Source organism: Podarcis filfolensis (genome assembly GCF_964270895.1).
Source record: "Podarcis filfolensis genome assembly, chromosome: 13".
NCBI lineage: Eukaryota > Metazoa > Chordata > Lepidosauria > Squamata > Lacertidae > Podarcis > Podarcis filfolensis.
Genome location: NC_139615.1, coordinates 2,387,505 through 2,406,542, shown reverse-complemented (window position 1 = coordinate 2,406,542; position 19,038 = coordinate 2,387,505). Strand labels below are relative to the sequence as shown.

Here is a 19,038-nt window from a genome sequence, read left to right as displayed (position 1 = left end):
CCTGTCAGAGCACAATCCTGGGAACTGGCCATGGTGCTGCAAGGCTGCCTCGTTAACTGCAGCGGAATTAGGCAGCATTTGCATACCACCGCCACGCCCACACCACCCTGGGTGGGGAGACGGAGGCGGCCAGACACAGCTGCTGGCAGGCTGCCAGCCTCCCTCTGCTCACTAGTCCCTTACTGGCTGACAACCAGAGCCGCAAACTCGGGCGGCCTGTCGGCGAGAGCCCCGGCAAAGCCAGCACCTGCTCTTCTCAGAGAGCAGGGCCAGAAGCTCCGCCCACAAAGCTTTTTATTTTTTCCGGGCGGGGTGGGGTGGGGGAGCAGACGGTGGCTTGACTGCAGCGCCTAGAGGCCAGGGCGGCTTCCCTCCTTGCAGCTGTTGCAGAGACACCTGTCTCCCTGACGCTTCAGCTGCCGAGGAAGGACCTCTGCGAGTGGCTCAAACCTCTCTCCTCCGGCAGACGCTTCTGGCTTTCTGCTGAGTCAGGAATTTCAGGCACTTTCGCCTCCCCACCCCTCCAATAAGCACCATTTAAAAGCAAACAAAAAAAACCATCCTGTTGCTTGCGAGTGCTAAGGTTTTCGCTGTGCAATAAGCTTTTCCAGTCTGCACGCAGAGATCTTTAGGAGGGTGGGGCTGGGGTTCAGCCCCCCTGCTCCGTAACTGCTGGGGGATCGGGGCCACCACCAATGCTGTGTGGTGCCTACACAGGTGGGGGACAAAGCTAGCAGGCATCCCCGCAACCTCCTGTCTCCAGAGTCAAATGAGGGAGAACAGGGTTAGGGGTGTCTGGCTCAAGGGAAAAGAAGATTGAAGATGAAGAAGGGGGGAAGCCCAGACTGAGGGGGAAGGAACCACCTTTCCCACTTACCTGGGGTGACCAAACAACTGTGTGTGCTCCGAGGGGTGGGAAGTTCCTGACATCATATCCTGCAGGGACCCCCCAGCCAGAGTGAGAGAGCTCTGTTGCGCTGCTGTATTTGGTAGCCTGGGGGTGCCTAGTTTGATACAGCAGCTGGTAGACAGGCAGTGAGCTCTTGGTGGGGAGAGCAATCTAGCCACTGGCAGGAGTTGCTACAAAGCAAGAACAGAGCTCCCTGTTTCTTCCCCTCGACCCAGCTGCCACCAGAGTGCAAAGCTGGGGGGGGGGGAATGGCAAGCGTTTCCTGGGTGAGGTTAAATAGGTTGGAGTTTTTGTTATTAAATATACCAAGAAAAAAGCACACCGAGAACTCTGGCCAATGTAAGTTTCAAAAGTGGGAATGGTCCCTACTCACAAATCAATAGTCAATTGTAACAAAAACTAACCCATTCATATGCATATCTTTATGAGTTTGAGTTTGTAATCTCCGTATGAGTTTGTAATCCTTCTCAGAATACATACTTTTGAATGGATTAGTTTTTGTTACAATTGACTATTGATTTGCAAATAATAATAATAATAATAATTTTTATTTATACCCTGCCCTCCCCAGCCAAGGCCTGGCTCAGGGCGGCTAACAAGCAATAATAAAAACAAGTTGAAGGAATACAACTTAAAGACAAGTTTAAAATACAACATTAAAATATTGAAACATTAAAATATTAAATAGGGACCACTCCCACTTTTGAAACTTATTTTTTCCAGAGTTCTTGGCGTGCTTATTTCCTGGGTGAGAGCAAGGGGCATGGGTTGGGGGCCAGCGACTGCCTGCAAGAATATTATTTCAATTTCCTAGGAGCCAGCATGGAGCTATAGGCACCAGCCCCACACAGCATCCATATCACAAGGTGCCAGCTTCATAAGTCTAGGCAAACAAGCCCAGGTCAGTGGGGTTTCCTTGCCAGAGGTGGCTCTGAGCCAGTATACCAGGGCTGTAACCTCATCATACGATGGACCTCAAGGACACAGGGCCAGCCGCTAATTCCCGTGGGATGGAAAAGGACGGGCCGATCTTGGCCTGCCAGCTCTCTGACAAAACAGCAGAGAAGGGTGCAGCCAGGCCACGCCTCTTGCGGACACTCACTTGTTCTCGAAGGATATCGTGACCGAGTCTTCGTGGACATCTTTAACAAAACCCTGGAAGGGAAGGAACAGACAAGAGACACCGCGTTAGCACCACAGCCGGCAAGTCCCCAAAGCTCAATGCGAAAGGGGCAGTGCTGGCTGAGCAAAAAAAAAGGAGCCCTGCAGAAGGAGCCACCACCACCAAGCCACTGCGTCCCTCGACTGGGACCAGTGGACCCAAGATACCAAACAGCCAATGCAAAGCAGCAACGTGGAAAGGGAGACTTGGCAAGAGAAGAACAGCTCTGCGGAAGCAAAGGTCGGAGCTTGGCGACATCCCCCAAAGACGTGATCCTCTGAGTCACTGGCCCCTAAGGAGGCCTAGATAGTGTGGAATGGAACCTGAAAGCCTAACCAGGTGTGGCATCGCCTTCATCCTGTTCCCACAGTGGCCAACCAGGTGCCCACAAGCAGAATCTGAGCACAAAAAACCCTCTCCTCCTTCCTGTGGTTTCCAGCTGCTGTCTCCAGCTGTGGAGACAGACCACAGCCATTGTGGCTAGTAGCCACTGATAGCCTCCTCCTCCTCTTCCATGAATCTGTCTAAACCTCTTTTAAGGCATCTATGTCAGTGGCCATCGCTGCCTCCAGTGGAAGGGAGTTCCATAGTTTTAACTCTGAGCTCCATGAAATACTTCCTTTTACATGTCCTGTTCAGGAAGACACGAACTTCTCTCTCCTTCTCTCTCATACACACCCCCACCCTGTCACATTTCAATACAATACAAAATCAATACAACCCAGGTGGTTAAGAAAGCCCAACATAGACTCCGTCTCCTCAGAGAATTGCCAAAGAACAATGTCAATCAACATTTGATGATCTCCTTCTACCGGTCCACAATAGAAAGTGTCCTTTCATACTGCATCACAGTGTGGTACGCTGGTTTGACATCAAGTGATAGATAGGAAGTGCCGACAGAGGGTGGTGAATACAGCACAACATATTATGGGCTGTCCCGTGAATCCGGTGGATGAAATAGCGGAAGATCGTTGCCTCAGGAGAGCGAGGAAAATTCTCAGGGATGATTCACACCCTGGCGGCACTTTCTTGATCTCCTGCCCTCGGGCAGAAGATATATAGAAGCATGATTAGTCACACCAACCAGGTAAAGAACAGCTTCTATCTGTGGACTGTTAGGCTGCTGAATGAAAAGATAACAACAGGGAAACTGACTTTTGGGTTTGGTGGGTGTGCATCAGTAAACGAGGGGAATTAAGACTAAGAGAGCTGAGTCGGGGGTGCTCGTGAAATCTCACTGTATACAAGTTGTGCAAGTGACAATAAAGTAAATGGCCTCGGTCCAGTATATCTGAAGGAGCGTCTCCACCCCCATAGTTCTACCCGGATACTGAGGTCCAGCACCGAGGGCCTTCTGGCGGTTCCCTCAGTGCATGAAGCCAAGTTACAGCGAACCAGGCAGAGGGCCTTCTTGGTAGTGGCACCCGCCCTCCCACCAGATGTCAAAGAGAACAACAACTACCAGACTTTTAGAAGACATCTGAAGGCAGCCCTGTTTAGGCAGTAATATTTGATGCATTACTGTATTTTAATATTTTGTTGAAAGCCGCCCAGAGTGGCTGGGGAAGCCCAGCCAGATGGGCAGGGTATAAATAATAAATTTATTATTATTATTTCAATTTACTCCTCCTAAAGCACATTCCCTGCCAGACTAGCCAACACCAGGCAGCTAGCTCATGACTCCTCCTTCAAAGAACACACGGCAGCTTCCTTTCAGCGCTCAGGAGCTCACATACTGCCAGGCCTCTAGGTCAGATGGCACTTTGCTTCTGGGGCAGAGGACCCCACTCTTAGCCCTCACTCAAAGCCAGCCCCAATCTGCCCATCCATTTTTTAATCCCAAAGCAATGCAGGGCTGCTTGGGATCAGGGAAAGGTGCTCAGTGGGACAGCCGTTTGGGAGGAAATGCCCGATTCCCTGGGTGCAACCCTCTATTCACTTACAGTGCTACCTCAGGTTAAGTACCGTATTTTTCGCTCTATAAGACGCACCAGACCACAAGACGCATCTAGTTTTTGGAGGAGGAAAACAAGAAAAAAAATATTCGGAATCTCAGAAGCCAGAACAGCAAGAGGGATCGCTGCGCAGTGAAAGCAGCAATCCCTCTTGCTGTTCTGGCTTCTGTGATAGCTGCGCAGCCTGCATTCGCTCCATAAGAGGCACACACATTTCCTCTTACTTTTTAGAAGGAAAAAAGTCAGTCCTAAAGAGCAAAAATACGGTACTTAATTCGTTCCGGAGGTCCGTTCTTAACCTGAAACTGTTCTTAACCTGAAGCACCACTTTAGCTAATGGGGCCTCCTGCTGCTGGCGCGCCGCCGGAGCACGATTTCTGTTCTCATCCTGAAGCAAAGTTCTTAACCTGAAGCACTATTTCTGAGTTAGCGGAGTCTGTAACCTGAAGCGTCTGTAACCCGAGGTACCACTGTACTTATTTACAACATGTATAACCCGCTTTTCCTCAAAAACCCAAGACAGTTTCAAGATTAAAACCTGAACGGCCTGGCTTGCACCAGGATTGACTTTTGAGACATTTGGTAACACTTGTAAGTGAATGTTTTCTGGAGTTGCTAGGAAAAAAAGGGTCCAACAGACAAATGGTTAGCCTGGTTAACGGACACAGATGGATAAACATGTGGGGGGTGACATTTTTGAAGGGGAAAACCACGCTTGGATTAATAATTGTTTTCTGATTTAGGGAGGCCAACTCCATCCCTGAATACAGGCTAAAGTATTCCACAAACATTCTCTGCCACAGCCTTATCCCTCCAGGCGTGTGGCTTTTAGAAGACGGGGTGCAGCCATGCCCCTGCCTCTCTCTTCATCTCCTGCCGCCCACAACACAGGACATTTGGCACTGCCAGGGTGGGGAAGGGAGGGCAGCCACAGGGCTGCAATCAAGGGAGGGAGGCCTGAACATGTTCTGAGTTTGGAGCGTGATGAGGGCAGGGCGAAATGTCCTGCATGTCTAAAGGGTGATGGGAGGAACAGGTGTTCCTGGGGACAGATGTCTTCTCCGCCAGCTGCTCCGCTACAAGCAAACAGCCACGCGTCTCCTTCCCAGCTCCAGAGGAAACCGGCTTTAAGCGGAGTTCACTGCCCAGTAAGCAGTGCCACTATTCCAGCACGCACAACTCACTGGGACAGAGAAAACCTAAGCTGGTCATCTCGCCACCCAACCAGCGCCTGTTGGAGACAGCAGAAAGGAGTTACCTCTGGTTGGAAGAGGCGGCCTGCATATATCCTTGACTACATGGCTGCCTCCAAAGACTCCTTTCCTCAACAGCATGCTAAAAATCTCTCTCCTCCTCGTCCCAGGACCTGGTGACCTCTTTGGCAAGTCTGGATGCTACCCGCAATTGGATCGCCCCAGCAAAATACTCCTGCAGGCCCACATGGAGTGCGTAATAAAAGCCCACTGGATCAGGCCAAAGGCCCATCTCAGCCAGGACCCTGTTCTTCCAGAGACCCACCAGTTGCCCTCTCCCTTCTTCCCAGAAACTGCGGAGGCATAGCATAGCTTTCATGGCTAACAGCCATCAACAACTCTCTCTCTCCTCTATGAAAGTGTCTAATCCTCTTTTAAAGCCACCTGGCTTGACAGACATCCCTAGCTCCTGTGGGAGTGAGTTCCACAGGTCAACTATGAATTGCATGAAGAAATACTTTTATTCGTGTGTCCTGAATCTTCCAACACTCAGCTTCAGTGGATGTACACGGCAAGAGGGAGGGAGAATAACTTCCCCTCTTTGCTCCCTGTCTATCAGTCTAGTGGGTGCATCGGAGGCCGTAGACACAGTCAACAGTTAGCCTGGCCATTCAGAGAGCAGCGAAGAGGCAGAGGGAGCACCACCCAACAAGGACCCGCAACCGTGATGTGGGCAGGATCAAAGATTCTGGAGTCTTTGTGAACTACTCCATGCCTGCCCTCTCCCACAGCCTGCAGAGCTCCAAGAATCCCCTTTAAAGCCCTGCTGCGCCTGAGGCTATATACGTCTCCAGGCCAGCAGAGAGAATCTCATTTATCATTCATTCAGCACAGATGGATCAACCCCCTTCATTCCATGAGGCCAGCACACAGGAACATTTATATCTCCCACGTTCCACACCTCAAGCCTGGTCTACCTGCCCTCTGGCTTTACGCAGCTAGGGCTAAATTAAAATTGCAGTGTACAACCTTTGCAATGCTTGGGACACCATGTCAAAGAGTTTCAAGGAACCCCCCCTTTAAAGTTTCAAGCCCTCCACGCACACAAACCGCTTCCATTCATGAGCAACTCTACAACTTGAGAACCCCTGAATTTGCAGAGGATAATTTTACTCTTTGGTGGATCGCTGTACAGCAGCCGGACACTAAAAATTCTCGTTGCTGCTGCTGCAAGCCATATAGCCACTTTCCGCTAGGCCGTCTGTGCACAACTTATTGGACATGCAGCGATATTCCACAAGCATTCTCTCCTGCGGGGAACATGTATGCAAAGCTGCTTGCATAAAGTATTTTCAGCCCCAAACAGGGTAAAATACAGTGGTATCTCGGGTTAAGTACTTAATTCGTTCCAGAGGTCCGTTCTTAACCTGAAACTGTTCTTAACCTGAAGCACCACTTTAGCTAATGGGGTCTCCCGCTGCCGCCGGAGCACGATTTCTGTTTTCATTCTGAAGCAAAGTTCTTAACCCAAGGTACTATTTCTGGGTTAGCGGAGTCTGTAACCTGAAGTGTCTGTAACCTGAAGCATCTGTAACCCGAGGTACCACAGTACTTGAAATCTCAAGTACCAGCATGAAACTCCAGGCACCTGGTCAGCCAGGACTCTCCCAGATCTAGCACAACATATCCAATACAGCCACATCTGACTTCAAAAGAGGAAACACCTTGAAAAATTAGGGATTGTTATAAGCAAGGCTGCAAAAGGGAAGTGAAGACGGTCAAAGCTCTCTAGAAGGTGTGGAGGTTGATCTGAGCCACAGTAACAGAAGTTCAGCTACAATGCAGAATGTAGATCAAGAAAGGTACCACCAGGGCCAAGAAGATGCCAGCGTGGCTAACAAGCAGCATCAAAGACTGAAGCCTTGTCCAAGTGAACACAAACTCTGGCAAAAGAAATGCAAGCAGACAATAAGGGATGCTTGAAGAAGAAGAACTGAGGAGCACATCACTAAACACATTAAGACCAACAATAAACAGTTATTCAAAAACATTAGAAATATGTAGGAAACCAGCTAGGGAGTTAGTGGGTCCTTTGGACGACAATCAAGGAGATTACAGAGTCCATTCTGTGCACTTGTCCTTGCATAGGAAGATGTGGGGCAGGTCCCGGTGCCTAAACTAACTTTCGCAGGAAAGAAATCTGAGGAACTGAGGTGAAGAGGGGTCACAAGAGATGAGGTTGTAGGACTTAATGACAAATTAAAAGCTGAGAAATCACCAGGTCCAGATGGCAGCCGCCCAAGAATTCTTAAAAGAACTGAAACGTGAACCTACCAACCTGCTACAAAAAAAATATGCAACTTATCCCGAAGTTCAGCCTTGACACCTGACGACAGGAAAGTGGCTGCTGTAAGACAAATTTTTTTAAAAGGGATCTAGGGAAATTACAAGCTGGATAGCTTAAGAACTATGAAAAGCTGGTGGTAAACATGTTCTTTGATAGTGTCAACAAGCACACGGATTTTCAAAAAGCTACCGCTAAAAGCCCTCACCCAAAAGGCCTCATTAAACTCAGCAGTCATGGGATAAGAGCAGAGGGACCCTTTGGATCAGTAACCGGTTACAGAAGAGGAAACAGAGAGTAGGAATAAACTGATTGCTCTCCTCATAGAAGGATGTAGAAATTGGGGTCCCCCAAGGGGTAGCAGAGACATCACCTTGCCAACAAAGGTCCGTATAGTAAAATCTCTGGTTTCCCCAGTAGTGATGTATGGAAGTGAGAGCTGGACCATCAAGAAGGCTGATCGCCGAAGAATGGATGCTTTTGAATTCTGGTGCTGGAGGAGACTCTTGAGAGTCCCATGGACTGCAAGAAGATCAAACCTCTCCATTCTGAAGGAAATCAGCCCTGAGTGCTCACTGGAAGGACAGATCCTGAAGCTGAGACTCCAAGACTTTGGCCACCTCATGAGAAGAGAAGACTGCCTGGAAAAGACCCTGATGTTGGGAAAGATGGAGGGCACGAGGAGAAGGGGACGACGGAGGACGAGATGGTGGGACAGTGTTCTCGAAGCGACCAGCATGAGTTTGACCAAACTGTGGGAGGCAGTGGAAGACAGGAGTGCCTGGTGTGCTCTGGTCCAGGGGGTCAGGAAGAGGCGGACACGACTAAACAACAAGGATTGGTATTGGGACCTGTGTTTTTTCAGTTGCTCATAAATAGTCAAGAGTTAGTGGTGAGCCGTGAGGTAGCCAAGTCTGCTGATGACACAATTTTTTGTGGAATTGCAAGGATCTACAAATGATCCAGTAGGGCCCTTCTTTTCGTTCTTAGGCATGAGACCTTGGGGGGTAGTTCGATGGAAATGTCAATCCTGCATTCAGCAGCTGCGAAAAAGGCAAATTCCACATTAGGGGTCATTAGGAAAGGGACTGAAAATAAAACTGCCAATATTGTAACAATGATATACAAATTTATGGCAACCGTACTTGGAATACCATGTACAGAAAAGTGCAGTGTGTATGTTGTAGAGCTGGACACGGTTCAGAAAAGGACACACAAAATGATCAAGGCGTTTGAGAAACTCCTCTATGACAAAATGTGAGAATTGGGGGTGGGGAGTGATGACAGAAATGTGTACAATTATGTATGGCGAGAAAGTGGGAAGAAAAATGGTTTTCTCCCTCTCATAAGACTAGAACTCGGGGACATCCGATGAATCAGATTGTTGGAAATCTCAAAACAGCAAAGGAAAGTACTTTTTCAAACAGTGCATAGTTAGAGCCAGTGTGGTGTAGTGGTTAAGAGTGGTAGTCTCGTAATCTGGGGAACCGGGTTCATGTCTCTGCTCCTCCACATGCAGCTGCTGGGTGACCTTGGGCTAGTCACAGTTCTTTGAAGTCTCTCAGTCTCTCACAGAGTGTTTGTTGTGGGGGAGGAAGGGAAAGGAGAATGTTAGCCGCTTTGAGACTCCTTCCGGTAGTGATAAAGCAGGATATCAAATCCAAACTCTTAAAACTTTGGAATTCACTCCAACAAAGTGATGGCCATGAACTTGGGAAGGTTTTAGAAGAGAATTAGACAAAAGGCTATCAATGGCCACTAACCATGAGGGCTACATTTTACCTCCAGTATCAGAGGCAGCAGGCCTCTTGAACTACCAGTTGCTGAGAATCACAAGTTCTGTTGCACTGGGCATCTGGTAGGCCACTGTGACAACAGGACACTGACTCAGCTGGGCTCTTATGTTCTTAGAACAACTATTACTTAGTGGAAGTTAAAACTTAACAGGATGTAGTCAACTACCAGTGGCAAGGCAATACCGCCATGTGTATTACTGCCTACAATTGATATTCTGTCAACATGCAAACTCTGTTTAAAAAAGAAAAAAAGGCCAGCCCATTAACCTTACTCTTATGCTCCAGGTAGAGTGACAACCCTGTTATTTTACTCTAGCCGGAAACAGCAACGTTAGAGATGTTCTACAAAGGACCACCAGGAGTGACTGGCGGGGAAAAGCTCACCTTTCAAATTCTAAGAAATAAGGTCTTCCATGAAAACCTTTGGGAGGCCCAGGAACACACAAAAGAATTGATTTGTGGCTTGTGCATTTGAAAACAAAGATGGAGTTACAGTAGCCAAGGAGCTGCAGAAATCTCCGAAGAGAAAGCTGCTGAAGTCGAAAGGAGGAAGAATATGGGCAAATTGTATACTTCAGCTTGGAAGTTAGTTAGCATACCCTCCCTCTATGGATGCAATTCTATAAAACGGGGTGTGGTGAAGAATATGCCACTCTCAGGAGGAACGTGCAGTCTTTAAAATCCTGTTCAGAAGCCCAGCACCTTTCCACAGAACAACACAACGCTTGGCTCGAGTAGAGCGTTCCCACTTTCTCCTCATTCAGCTTTCTCGCAAGTCCACTGGGGCACAGACAGCTTCCGGCAGCAGCCCCCACTTAAGCAGTTGCAAGGGAGGTGCATGCAAACAAGAACTGCTGGAAGGAAGGATCTAGACAGCAAGGATTCCTCAATGAGAGACACCAGAGATGTAATGCTGCACAGATGCTTGTTGTACACTTGCTCCCCAAGCCATTTGAGCCAGTTACTTAAGAGTGGATGTTTGCAGAAACTGACATCACCTGAGTCCCTAGGAAACACAGACTGCCTTTTACCAGGAGACACTATTGGGTCTGCAAAGCCCAGTATACTGACTGCTCTTACTGGCCCCAGGGCCTAAATGTATTTTCTGTCACCTGCGGCCTGATTCTTTTAAACGGGGACATCAGGGATTGAGCTCAGGATCTCCTGCATGCAAAAACAGGTGCAATACCAATGGAGGTACGGTTTAAGAACCCCACGTCTCCGGCAGCCCCAGTTTCCCAGGCTGAGAGTCTTTTGAGGACACGTAACATGATGTGTGTTTCCTGGTGGTAAAAATGTTATGCGATAAGGTAGGGTTATGAGTTTAAAAATAAATTACTTGATAAGGAATCTATGGAGATGCCACAGCAAAGAGCACGCAAACAGGCTAAAAATAACCCACTCCATTACGGGAGACGAGGATTAGCCCCTCAAATATTTCTATGCCTTTTATTATTCTTATTACTGTTACTGATTAAATTTGTATACCGCCCTTCATCCGAAGATCGCAGGGCGGTACACAACATGAAAATACAAAATGGGAACACAAAAGACATAATAAAACAAAAACATACCAGAAACCCCCCTTCCACAAACACATTTAAAAGGCCACAGAATGCTAACCAGCCAAAGGCCTGGTTATAGAGAAAGGTTTTTACCTGGTGCCTCAAGATAAGTAATGAGGGCGCCAGGCAAACCTTCACGATTCATGGCCATCTACTGGTTGTGACTCCACTCTGAAGTGGGGAGTCTAAAATTAGCAATAGACAATACACTGAGCCCCCACCTCACAACCTTGTGATTAGGTTACAAAATTCCCCGAGGCCTTTCTAAACAAGCCATCGCTTCCCACTACAGAATAGGGACCAGAGACAAAATATCACTCCTCCACACAGGCCCAGTAGAGCTTGGCAGAATTCAAAATCTCTCATACCCTAGATATCTTGGGCTTCCTCCTTATCTATGTTTGACCCTTCATGTTGGGCAAAGCAGCATTCTTGACAACTAGGTCCAGTGACGATGAAAGCCTCAACTTCTAGAGAGACTGGCATTCCTGTTACCACACTAAAGGGAGAAAAAGCCCTTTTCCAATATGAAAAAAAGGTGTGGATCAGGAACTGACAAGCCCACTGGAGCCTGGGAACAGCTTGTTGGTCCTAATTTAGAGACACTGAAAGTTACTTGGGAAACTCAGGTCTTGCTACAACGAAGAACTGCTTTTAGCCCACTAAAGGTAATTCCACTGAACATGACTGGATGCTCAAAAGCAGTAAACTGCAGGCCTTGAATCTGGAAGGCAGACTGAGATCTCAGCTGGGCCCAGCCTTGCGCAAGCCGGATGGACGATTAATTTCCCATCGGAACTAATCAGGGAAATGCATATAAAGTAACTCAGCATTTTATTATAGCAAGACAGGGTGACAGTAATCCCACTGATGGGAGAGACCCATCACTCCACATGCCTCGTAACATATTTCAAAGCACAAACAAATGAAGTTGTCTCCTATTGCGCCAAACCACTGGCCCTGTATGGTCCATTATGAGACGCAGCAAGGACCAGGCAGAGGTCTTTCCTTCACTGCCCTACCTGAGGCCCTTTTAGCTGGAGATGTCAGGCATGGAACGTGGAACTTAACACTCCCACCACTGAACAGTGGTACTTTCCAAGGGGAGTTTATTTCCTCCCTATTTTAACAGCACCTGCTTCATAAAGATACAGAGTCATTCCCTATAAGGCAGAAAGTTACTTTAAGGAGGGGTGGAACTGGAGTACCTTCCTTATAAATACATTTACTTGCAGCACCTGGGCGGAAGCAGCACTTTGGGAGAGAAGTCAGAAGGAACATGTGTCAGTGCCAATCAAGCAGCAAACAGATACAGTTACAAGATCTCCCATCCTTATTTCCTTACACAATAAAGGAGCACTAAACTCGACTGCACTGTGATATAAATATATTTCTGCCTGCCGGATGGCCGCTGACTAATAGGCTCATGGCATTTCAAGGTACTCTGTTTTGCAGGGAGTACCTTACCAGGAAAGGCAGCCTTTAGAATGTAGGGAAGGGACTCCAAAGATGTGCCTGATAGAGGAAACTAAAATAAAAATAGCAGGTAAGTGCAACATGAGGCTCAAGTGACACAAGAGACCCCTCCTTCCCTCCAGCCCAGCCTGTCCATGAGATCAGGCCTTTGGAAGGGAGCAGAGGCCTTGGTTAAGCTGATTGCAAAGCCATGACATGAGCGCCGCACTGGACTCAACCCTTCTAACCCATAGACGCTGACCTGGCGACCACTTGCAACCAACCCCAGACTACACTCCCAATCCACCCAGTCCCATGATCTGCAACACACACCCAAACCATGGCCCTTCCTCTTAAGCCTGGACGCCCAGGGCCCCCCCCCGCCCTCTGACCCCTTCAACCCCACACCCAGGAGGGGGGGTCTCCTTTGCAGAACCCCGAGTGGCCCTCGCTTCCCCCTTTGCAGGGGCTTCACTTTCCAGAGCCCCCAACCCCACTTTCCTCTTAAGCCCCCCCCCAAAGATGCCCTCCTCCCCCACGCTGGCTTTTGCAAAAGCCACCCCACAGAAGAGGAGTCTCCCCCCCCCCATATTTCAACCCCGCCCCACAACGGGCCCTCTGACCCCTTCAACCCCACGCCCAGGAGGGGAAGTCTCCTTTGCAGAACCCCGAGTGGCCCTCGCTTCCCCCTTTGCAGGGGCTTCACTTTCCAGAGCCCCCAACCCCACCTTCCTCTTAAGCCCCCCCCCAAAGATGCCCTCCTCCCCCACGCTGGCTTTTGCATAGCCCCTAGAAAAGCCACCCAACAGAATAGGAGTCTCCCCCCCCCCAATATTTCAACCCAGGGGGCTACAAAACGTACCGGATTTTTTGGGGGGGGTTGGAGTTGAGACAGACCCCCCCTGCCTCTGGGCTCCCCACCCCTCACCCTGGGGGAAGGCCCGGGCGCCCAGCGTGGCCACCGCCGCCCCCCCCACCCGCCCGCCTCGAAGCCCCTCGCGCCCTCCCCGGGATCTCCATGGCAACCCCTGGGGCCCCGCCCACCCACCCCCGGTCTCCACGGCAACGCCTGTCCCCGCACCCCGGCCTCCTCACCTTGTAGAAGGCCCCGTTGGAGCCCCGCACCTCCACGGGCAGGCCTTCCATGGGCCCCGCGGGGGACGAGGGGGAGGGAGGGGCGGCCGCCGCCAAGGAGGGGGAAGGAGACGGGGAAGCGCCGCCCCGGACACCGCCGCCGCCGCCGCCGCCCCCCCGCGGTTGTGGTGCCGCCGCCGCCGCCGGTGGGGGGATGGGGGCGGGGCGGGGCCCGGCCTCCTCCGGCTCCGCCACCGTGACCGGCCCCCAGCCGCGGCCTGGCGCGGCCCGGACTCCGCTCTCGGCCTTCCGCCTCCTCCGGCCTCCTCCTCCTCCTCCGGCTTCCCCGGCGGCGCCGAGAGCGAGAGAGGGAGAGAGAGAAGGAAGGAGCGGGAGCGCGCGCGCGCGCCTCTGAGGGAGGGAGGGAGGGAGAGCGAGCGAGACCTCCCCTCACAGAGAGAGAGCGAGCGAGGAGAAGGAGCGCGCGCGCTGCGCTCCGCCCCCTCCCTTTCGCCGTGCGTGCCTCTGCGTACGCTGCGTCGGAGGAGGAGGAGCCTTCCCTCTCTCTCGCTCTCGCGGCGGGCCACGCCCACCGCGCGCCGGAGGCTCCAATCCCCGAGCGCCTCCGCTGCCTTCGGCCAATCGCCGGCGAGCGCTCGCGCCGAAGGGCGGGGAACAGGAGGGAGGAGCCTGCTTGTGACTCTTTCTATCTCTCTCTCTCTCTGCGCCGCCGCCGCCGCCGCTCAAACAACTTCTCTTGTTTCTCCTCACGCCCGCCTCCCCTCCCCCTCTCTCTCCCAAGCAACCAATCGAAAAGGGAAGGGCGGGGTTTGCCGAGACGCCAATCACAGCGCTAAGGCGCAGGCGCGGCAGGCTTTCCGAGCGTTGGCCAACCCCGGGGCAGAACTCGAGCGGGTCCCGCCTCTGCTGGCCAATCATATCCCCCCGTCCAGAATAAGCACCGCCCCGCTTCTTAACAGTATTCTCGAACTCGCGGGCGTCTTCCCCTCGAGCGTCGCTCAGCGTGGGGGCCCCGCCCCTCTTCCTCGGAAGTGCCTATCACATGCAGGGTCCCGCCCACAAATCAGGCTCTCCCTTTCCTTGATTGGATTTCTCTTCATGTCAAATCGACAGGGCGGTAATATGAGGGGAGAGGAGCCCTTCCCCGCAACTCGGCCTTGGGCCACGCCTACATTCTTCAGCAGACCAATAAAATTAGACACCCGCCTCCTTGGTCTACGCTTCTCGAATGTCAGTCACGAGAGGCCGGTGCTGCTATCCCGCCCCTTTCCTCAGAGCTGCGGGTTCGCGGCCCTCGCGGCGCTAATTCGAGTTTGAGGGAAATAATGATTATTACTATTAATAATAATACTAATAATTATTATTATTACTATCATTGAAGAAACAAACTTAGTATATTTTACCTCAGCCTTAAACGCAATAAAGACTCTTAGGGTACTCCAGTATGTAGACACCCACTCAGAACTCAATATTAATTATTTTTTTTAATAAATTTTTACACAAATATCTCCAATTGACAATTCCCAATTAACCTATTTTTCTCCTTTGGGCTTCCCTCAGCTTCTCTGACAATCATCCGTATTTGAATTTATTATCTATGCATTCCCAAAATTAATATCACCTTTTAAGATACCTTTAGAAACGTATTTGCATTCTTGCAATATTCCTTATTCTTTCACAAAGCTTCTTGGAAACCCACTAGCCTTGTTTGCTCATCACATACGACTTTTCAAATACTCAGAAAATTTTCCCCAATCCTCAATGAACTTGTGATCTTGTTGATAATCTTATTTTTCCAGTTACTTTGTCCAGTTCTGCATAGTCCGTTAACTTCATTCTCCATTCTTTAAGAGTCAGTAGTTCTTCCTGCTTCCACTTTTGGGCCATTAATATTCTCGCTGCAGTAGTTGCATACTGAAAAACTTTATAATCCTTTCTCTTTATTTCATTTCTTGTCATTCCTAAAAGAAAGGCTTCTGATTTCTTTACAAAATTATATTTCAACATCCTCTTTAACTCACTATATATCATCTCCCAAAACCCCCTATTAAATTATTGGGACTCCTTAATAGTCAAAATATGAGCAAGCCTGTTGAAAGGTCTCTAATAAATCGAAGAAAAATCCAAACAGCACTGTTGTCGAATGTGGGATAAGGCCCCACCAAGAGAGCCACATCAAAATGATGTGAAGCCAAAGATGTTAAATTATTTTTGGTTTTTAAAAAAAAAAGATATTTATTGAAGTTTTACAAAAACATAAATTTAAAAAGGTCATATAAAAAGAAAGAAATACAAAAAAAAAACATAGAAAAATACATGAAAAAGAAAAAAGAAGAATAAAAAGAAATCCATTTTTTGTAACCCTAACTCATTATCTTGTTTCCTTGGCCTCCTCACACCTCCCCTTTTTGTATTCCCATTTAAGTAATCAAATCAGCAAATCCTTACCCTCTTTCGTTTATCTTAACTCTGTATCTTAACATATTATAACTCTATATTTTCATCCATTATCAATTCAATTTTGCATACTCGTGTTAACTTTGTTGCTGATGCCACTTATTTTCAGTCCAACATCATTTTAACATTCATTAATTTTACAGTGTTTCTGCAGATAGTCTTTAAATTTCTTCCAGTCTTCTTCCACCAAGATGTTAAATTATTTTTGTATGCCACAACTGCTGCTCGAATTTTATTAGCTAAGAATTGGAAAACGCAAGAACTACCAACAGTGGAAGATTGGCAGATGAAGATGATGGACCTGACTGGAAGAGCCCGTGACCAGAAGGAGGAGGATTACCAGGAAAAATGGATGAAATTTAAAGACTATTTAGTTAAATATGTTAAATTAATTGGAAACGCTTGCAAATAACAGATAGGCTTAGGATTTAATTAGGTAATGTGGTGAATTAATATGTTTAATACTGAACTGGAAAGGGGGGGGAGATTAAGTGATTAAGTTAATTTTATAAGAATATTGGTTTTGGAAAACCGTTAAAATGATATACACTGAAATTCAACCAGGGGAAAACAAGGAAGTCCCTTAACAATGTTACTAAGTTTGGCTTAAAAACGGTTGAGATTTATGTTTGTTTGTGTATTTGTTTGTTTAAAAAACATTTTGGAAAATCAATGGAAAAAGATTGGGGGGGAAATGATGTGAAGCCAAAACACAAATGGCCGTTTCGCAAGGCAACTTTGCCAAAAGACCACTTATTTCATAACAGACATTTTGGGAGCTGATGTATAAGAGGCAAAGAGGTCCCAAAAATGGCAACTGTGGGACTCTTAAAACCAAATAGCCACAATGTCTCTGGTAACATTTGGAATTTACCTCACACAAAATGGCAGCCATGGACATTTATGTGGCCCCCCAAATGGATCTCCATTATGGTTTTGATCTATGGGCTATTATTAAAACGAGGCTGCGTTTTAAATTGTATTTTTAACCTGTATTTTAAATTGGTTTTTTCCCCTATTATGTTTTTATTGTAATTTTATTGGTGTTAGCTGCCCTGAGCCTAGCTCTGGCCGGGGAGGGCGGGGTATAAATAAAAAAAATATTTATATTATTATTATTTATGTGTGATTCCACAGTAGCGAGTGAGCCAGACCTCTGTCAGACATTCCTGAAGGATGTCTTCAGGCAGGGCATTTGTCCACAACCATTTTTTTTTTAATGTGCAAAATGCCACAAAACCTTCGCTACGTCACCCATATTTTCTCTTCAGAACATCAAATTTTGGTGGTTTCATCTTTAAAAGCCTAACAGCAGGAATTAAGATTGCCAGAAGAAATATCAACAACCTCAGATATGCAGATGACACAACCTTGATGGCAGAAAGTGAGGAGGAATTAAAGAACCTTTTAATGAGGGTGAAAGAGGAGAGCGCAAAATATGGTCTGAAACTCAACATCAAAAAAACGAAGATCATGGCCACTGGGCCCATCACCTCCTGGCAAATAGAAGGGGAAGAAATGGAGGCAGTGAGAGATTTGACTTTCTTGGGCTCCATGATCACTGCAGATGGTGAGAGCAGTCACGAAATTAAAAGACGCCTGCTTCTTGGGAGAAAAGCGATGGCAAACCTAGACAGCATCTTAAAAAGCAGAGACATCACCTTGCCAACAAAGGTCCGTTTAGTTAAAGCTATGGTTTTCCCAGTAGTGATGTATGGAAGTGAGAGCTGGACCATCAAGAAGGCTGATCACCGAAGAATGGATGCTTTTGAATTCTAGTGCTGGAGGAGACTCTTGAGAGTCCCATGGACTGCAAGAAGATCAAACCTCTCCATTCTGAAGGAAATCAGCCCTGAATGCTCACTGGAAGGACAGATCCTGAAGCTGAGGCTCCAAGACTTTGGCCACCTCCTGAGAAGAGAAGACTCCTTGGAAAAGACCCTGATGTTGGGAAAGATGGAGGGCACAAGGAGACGGGGACGACAGAGGACGAGATGGTGGGACAATGTTCTCGAAGCTACCAGCATGAGTCTGACCAAACTGCGGGAGGCAATGGAAGACAGGAGTGCCTGGCGTGCTCTGGTCCAGGGGGTCACGAAGAGTCGGACACGACTAAACGACTCAACAACAGCAACAGCAGGAATCTTGCTGTTTCGATGGGATTCAAAAGTCCTCCACGCAGCGGGAGAAAAAGAAAAACAACACACAGACGCACATGCAAAATGGCAGCCGCATGGAGATTTCATGAATTTGGGCCCTTTGACGACATTCTCCTCAGGCAGTTTGATGAATACGTTGACCATTGCCTTTCACAATATGGCGGACACCTGCTGGCGATCCCATCACCGGAAGAAGTTGCCTCACACCAAAAAGATGTGATTTACCCGTCGTCATGGTAATCCTCAGAAGCTTTTGGTCAAAGTCTCTACAGAGTCAACCTGGCGAGGGGCAAAAAGTAAGGCTGAGGTGACCAGCCCTGACAGCTGAAATATACTTGGAGTCGAGTGTGGATTTCATGCTCTTTATTCAGCTCATAGTAGTGAGGAATGAAAGTTCCCCCAAAATATCTGCTTTATATACATTATTTACACAATGGGCTGCACGTGATTGGCTAATTCTGGGATTCTCCTGTAGGCCATTCAGGTTGCGGATTCACTTCTACCTGGAGCTGGATTGGGTGGCTCCTGCAGACCAATCATGCTGCTGCATTGTTCTAGGACCAATCAGACTGCTGTATTCTGGACCCTATTGTTCTAGGACCAATCAGACTGCTGCATTCTGGACCCTATTGTTCTAGGACCAATCAGACTGCTGCATTTTGGATCCTATTGTTCTAGGACCAATCAGACTGCTGCCTTTTGGATCCTATTCAACTCAGAACATAACAACAGGGAACGAAAGACTAGAAAACCAATCCAGTTGGGCCAACTGCCATGGCTGCTCTCCCAAGATCCCCAGGAACTGTCGCTTTGTGCTCTCCCGCAGAAGAGATCCCTTTACCAAACTAGAGTTTCCTGCTTTGAAACAAAGTTTAGATAATGTTGTGTTTGGTGCGCTCTAGGTTTCATTCATCCATCCATCCAGTCCCTGTAAAGAAATAATAATA

General features: G+C 48.3%; 1 protein-coding gene across 2 annotated transcripts in view; it reads right to left on the bottom strand.

The window, feature by feature from the left end:
* FXR2 (FMR1 autosomal homolog 2) overlaps window positions 1-13,794 on the bottom strand; it is a 31,367-nt gene extending 17,573 nt beyond the window's left edge. For both annotated transcript variants that reach the window (XM_083580947.1, XM_083580946.1), the window contains exons 1-2: window positions 13,476-13,794; window positions 2,013-2,065 (exon numbers count right to left, since the gene is read on the bottom strand). In XM_083580947.1, coding sequence (XP_083437073.1) covers window positions 2,013-2,065; window positions 13,476-13,526 — 104 coding nt within the window. In that variant the 5' untranslated portion in view covers window positions 13,527-13,794. The remainder of the gene's footprint in view (window positions 1-2,012; window positions 2,066-13,475) is intronic.
* Between the last annotated feature and the right edge of the window lie 5,244 nt (window positions 13,795-19,038).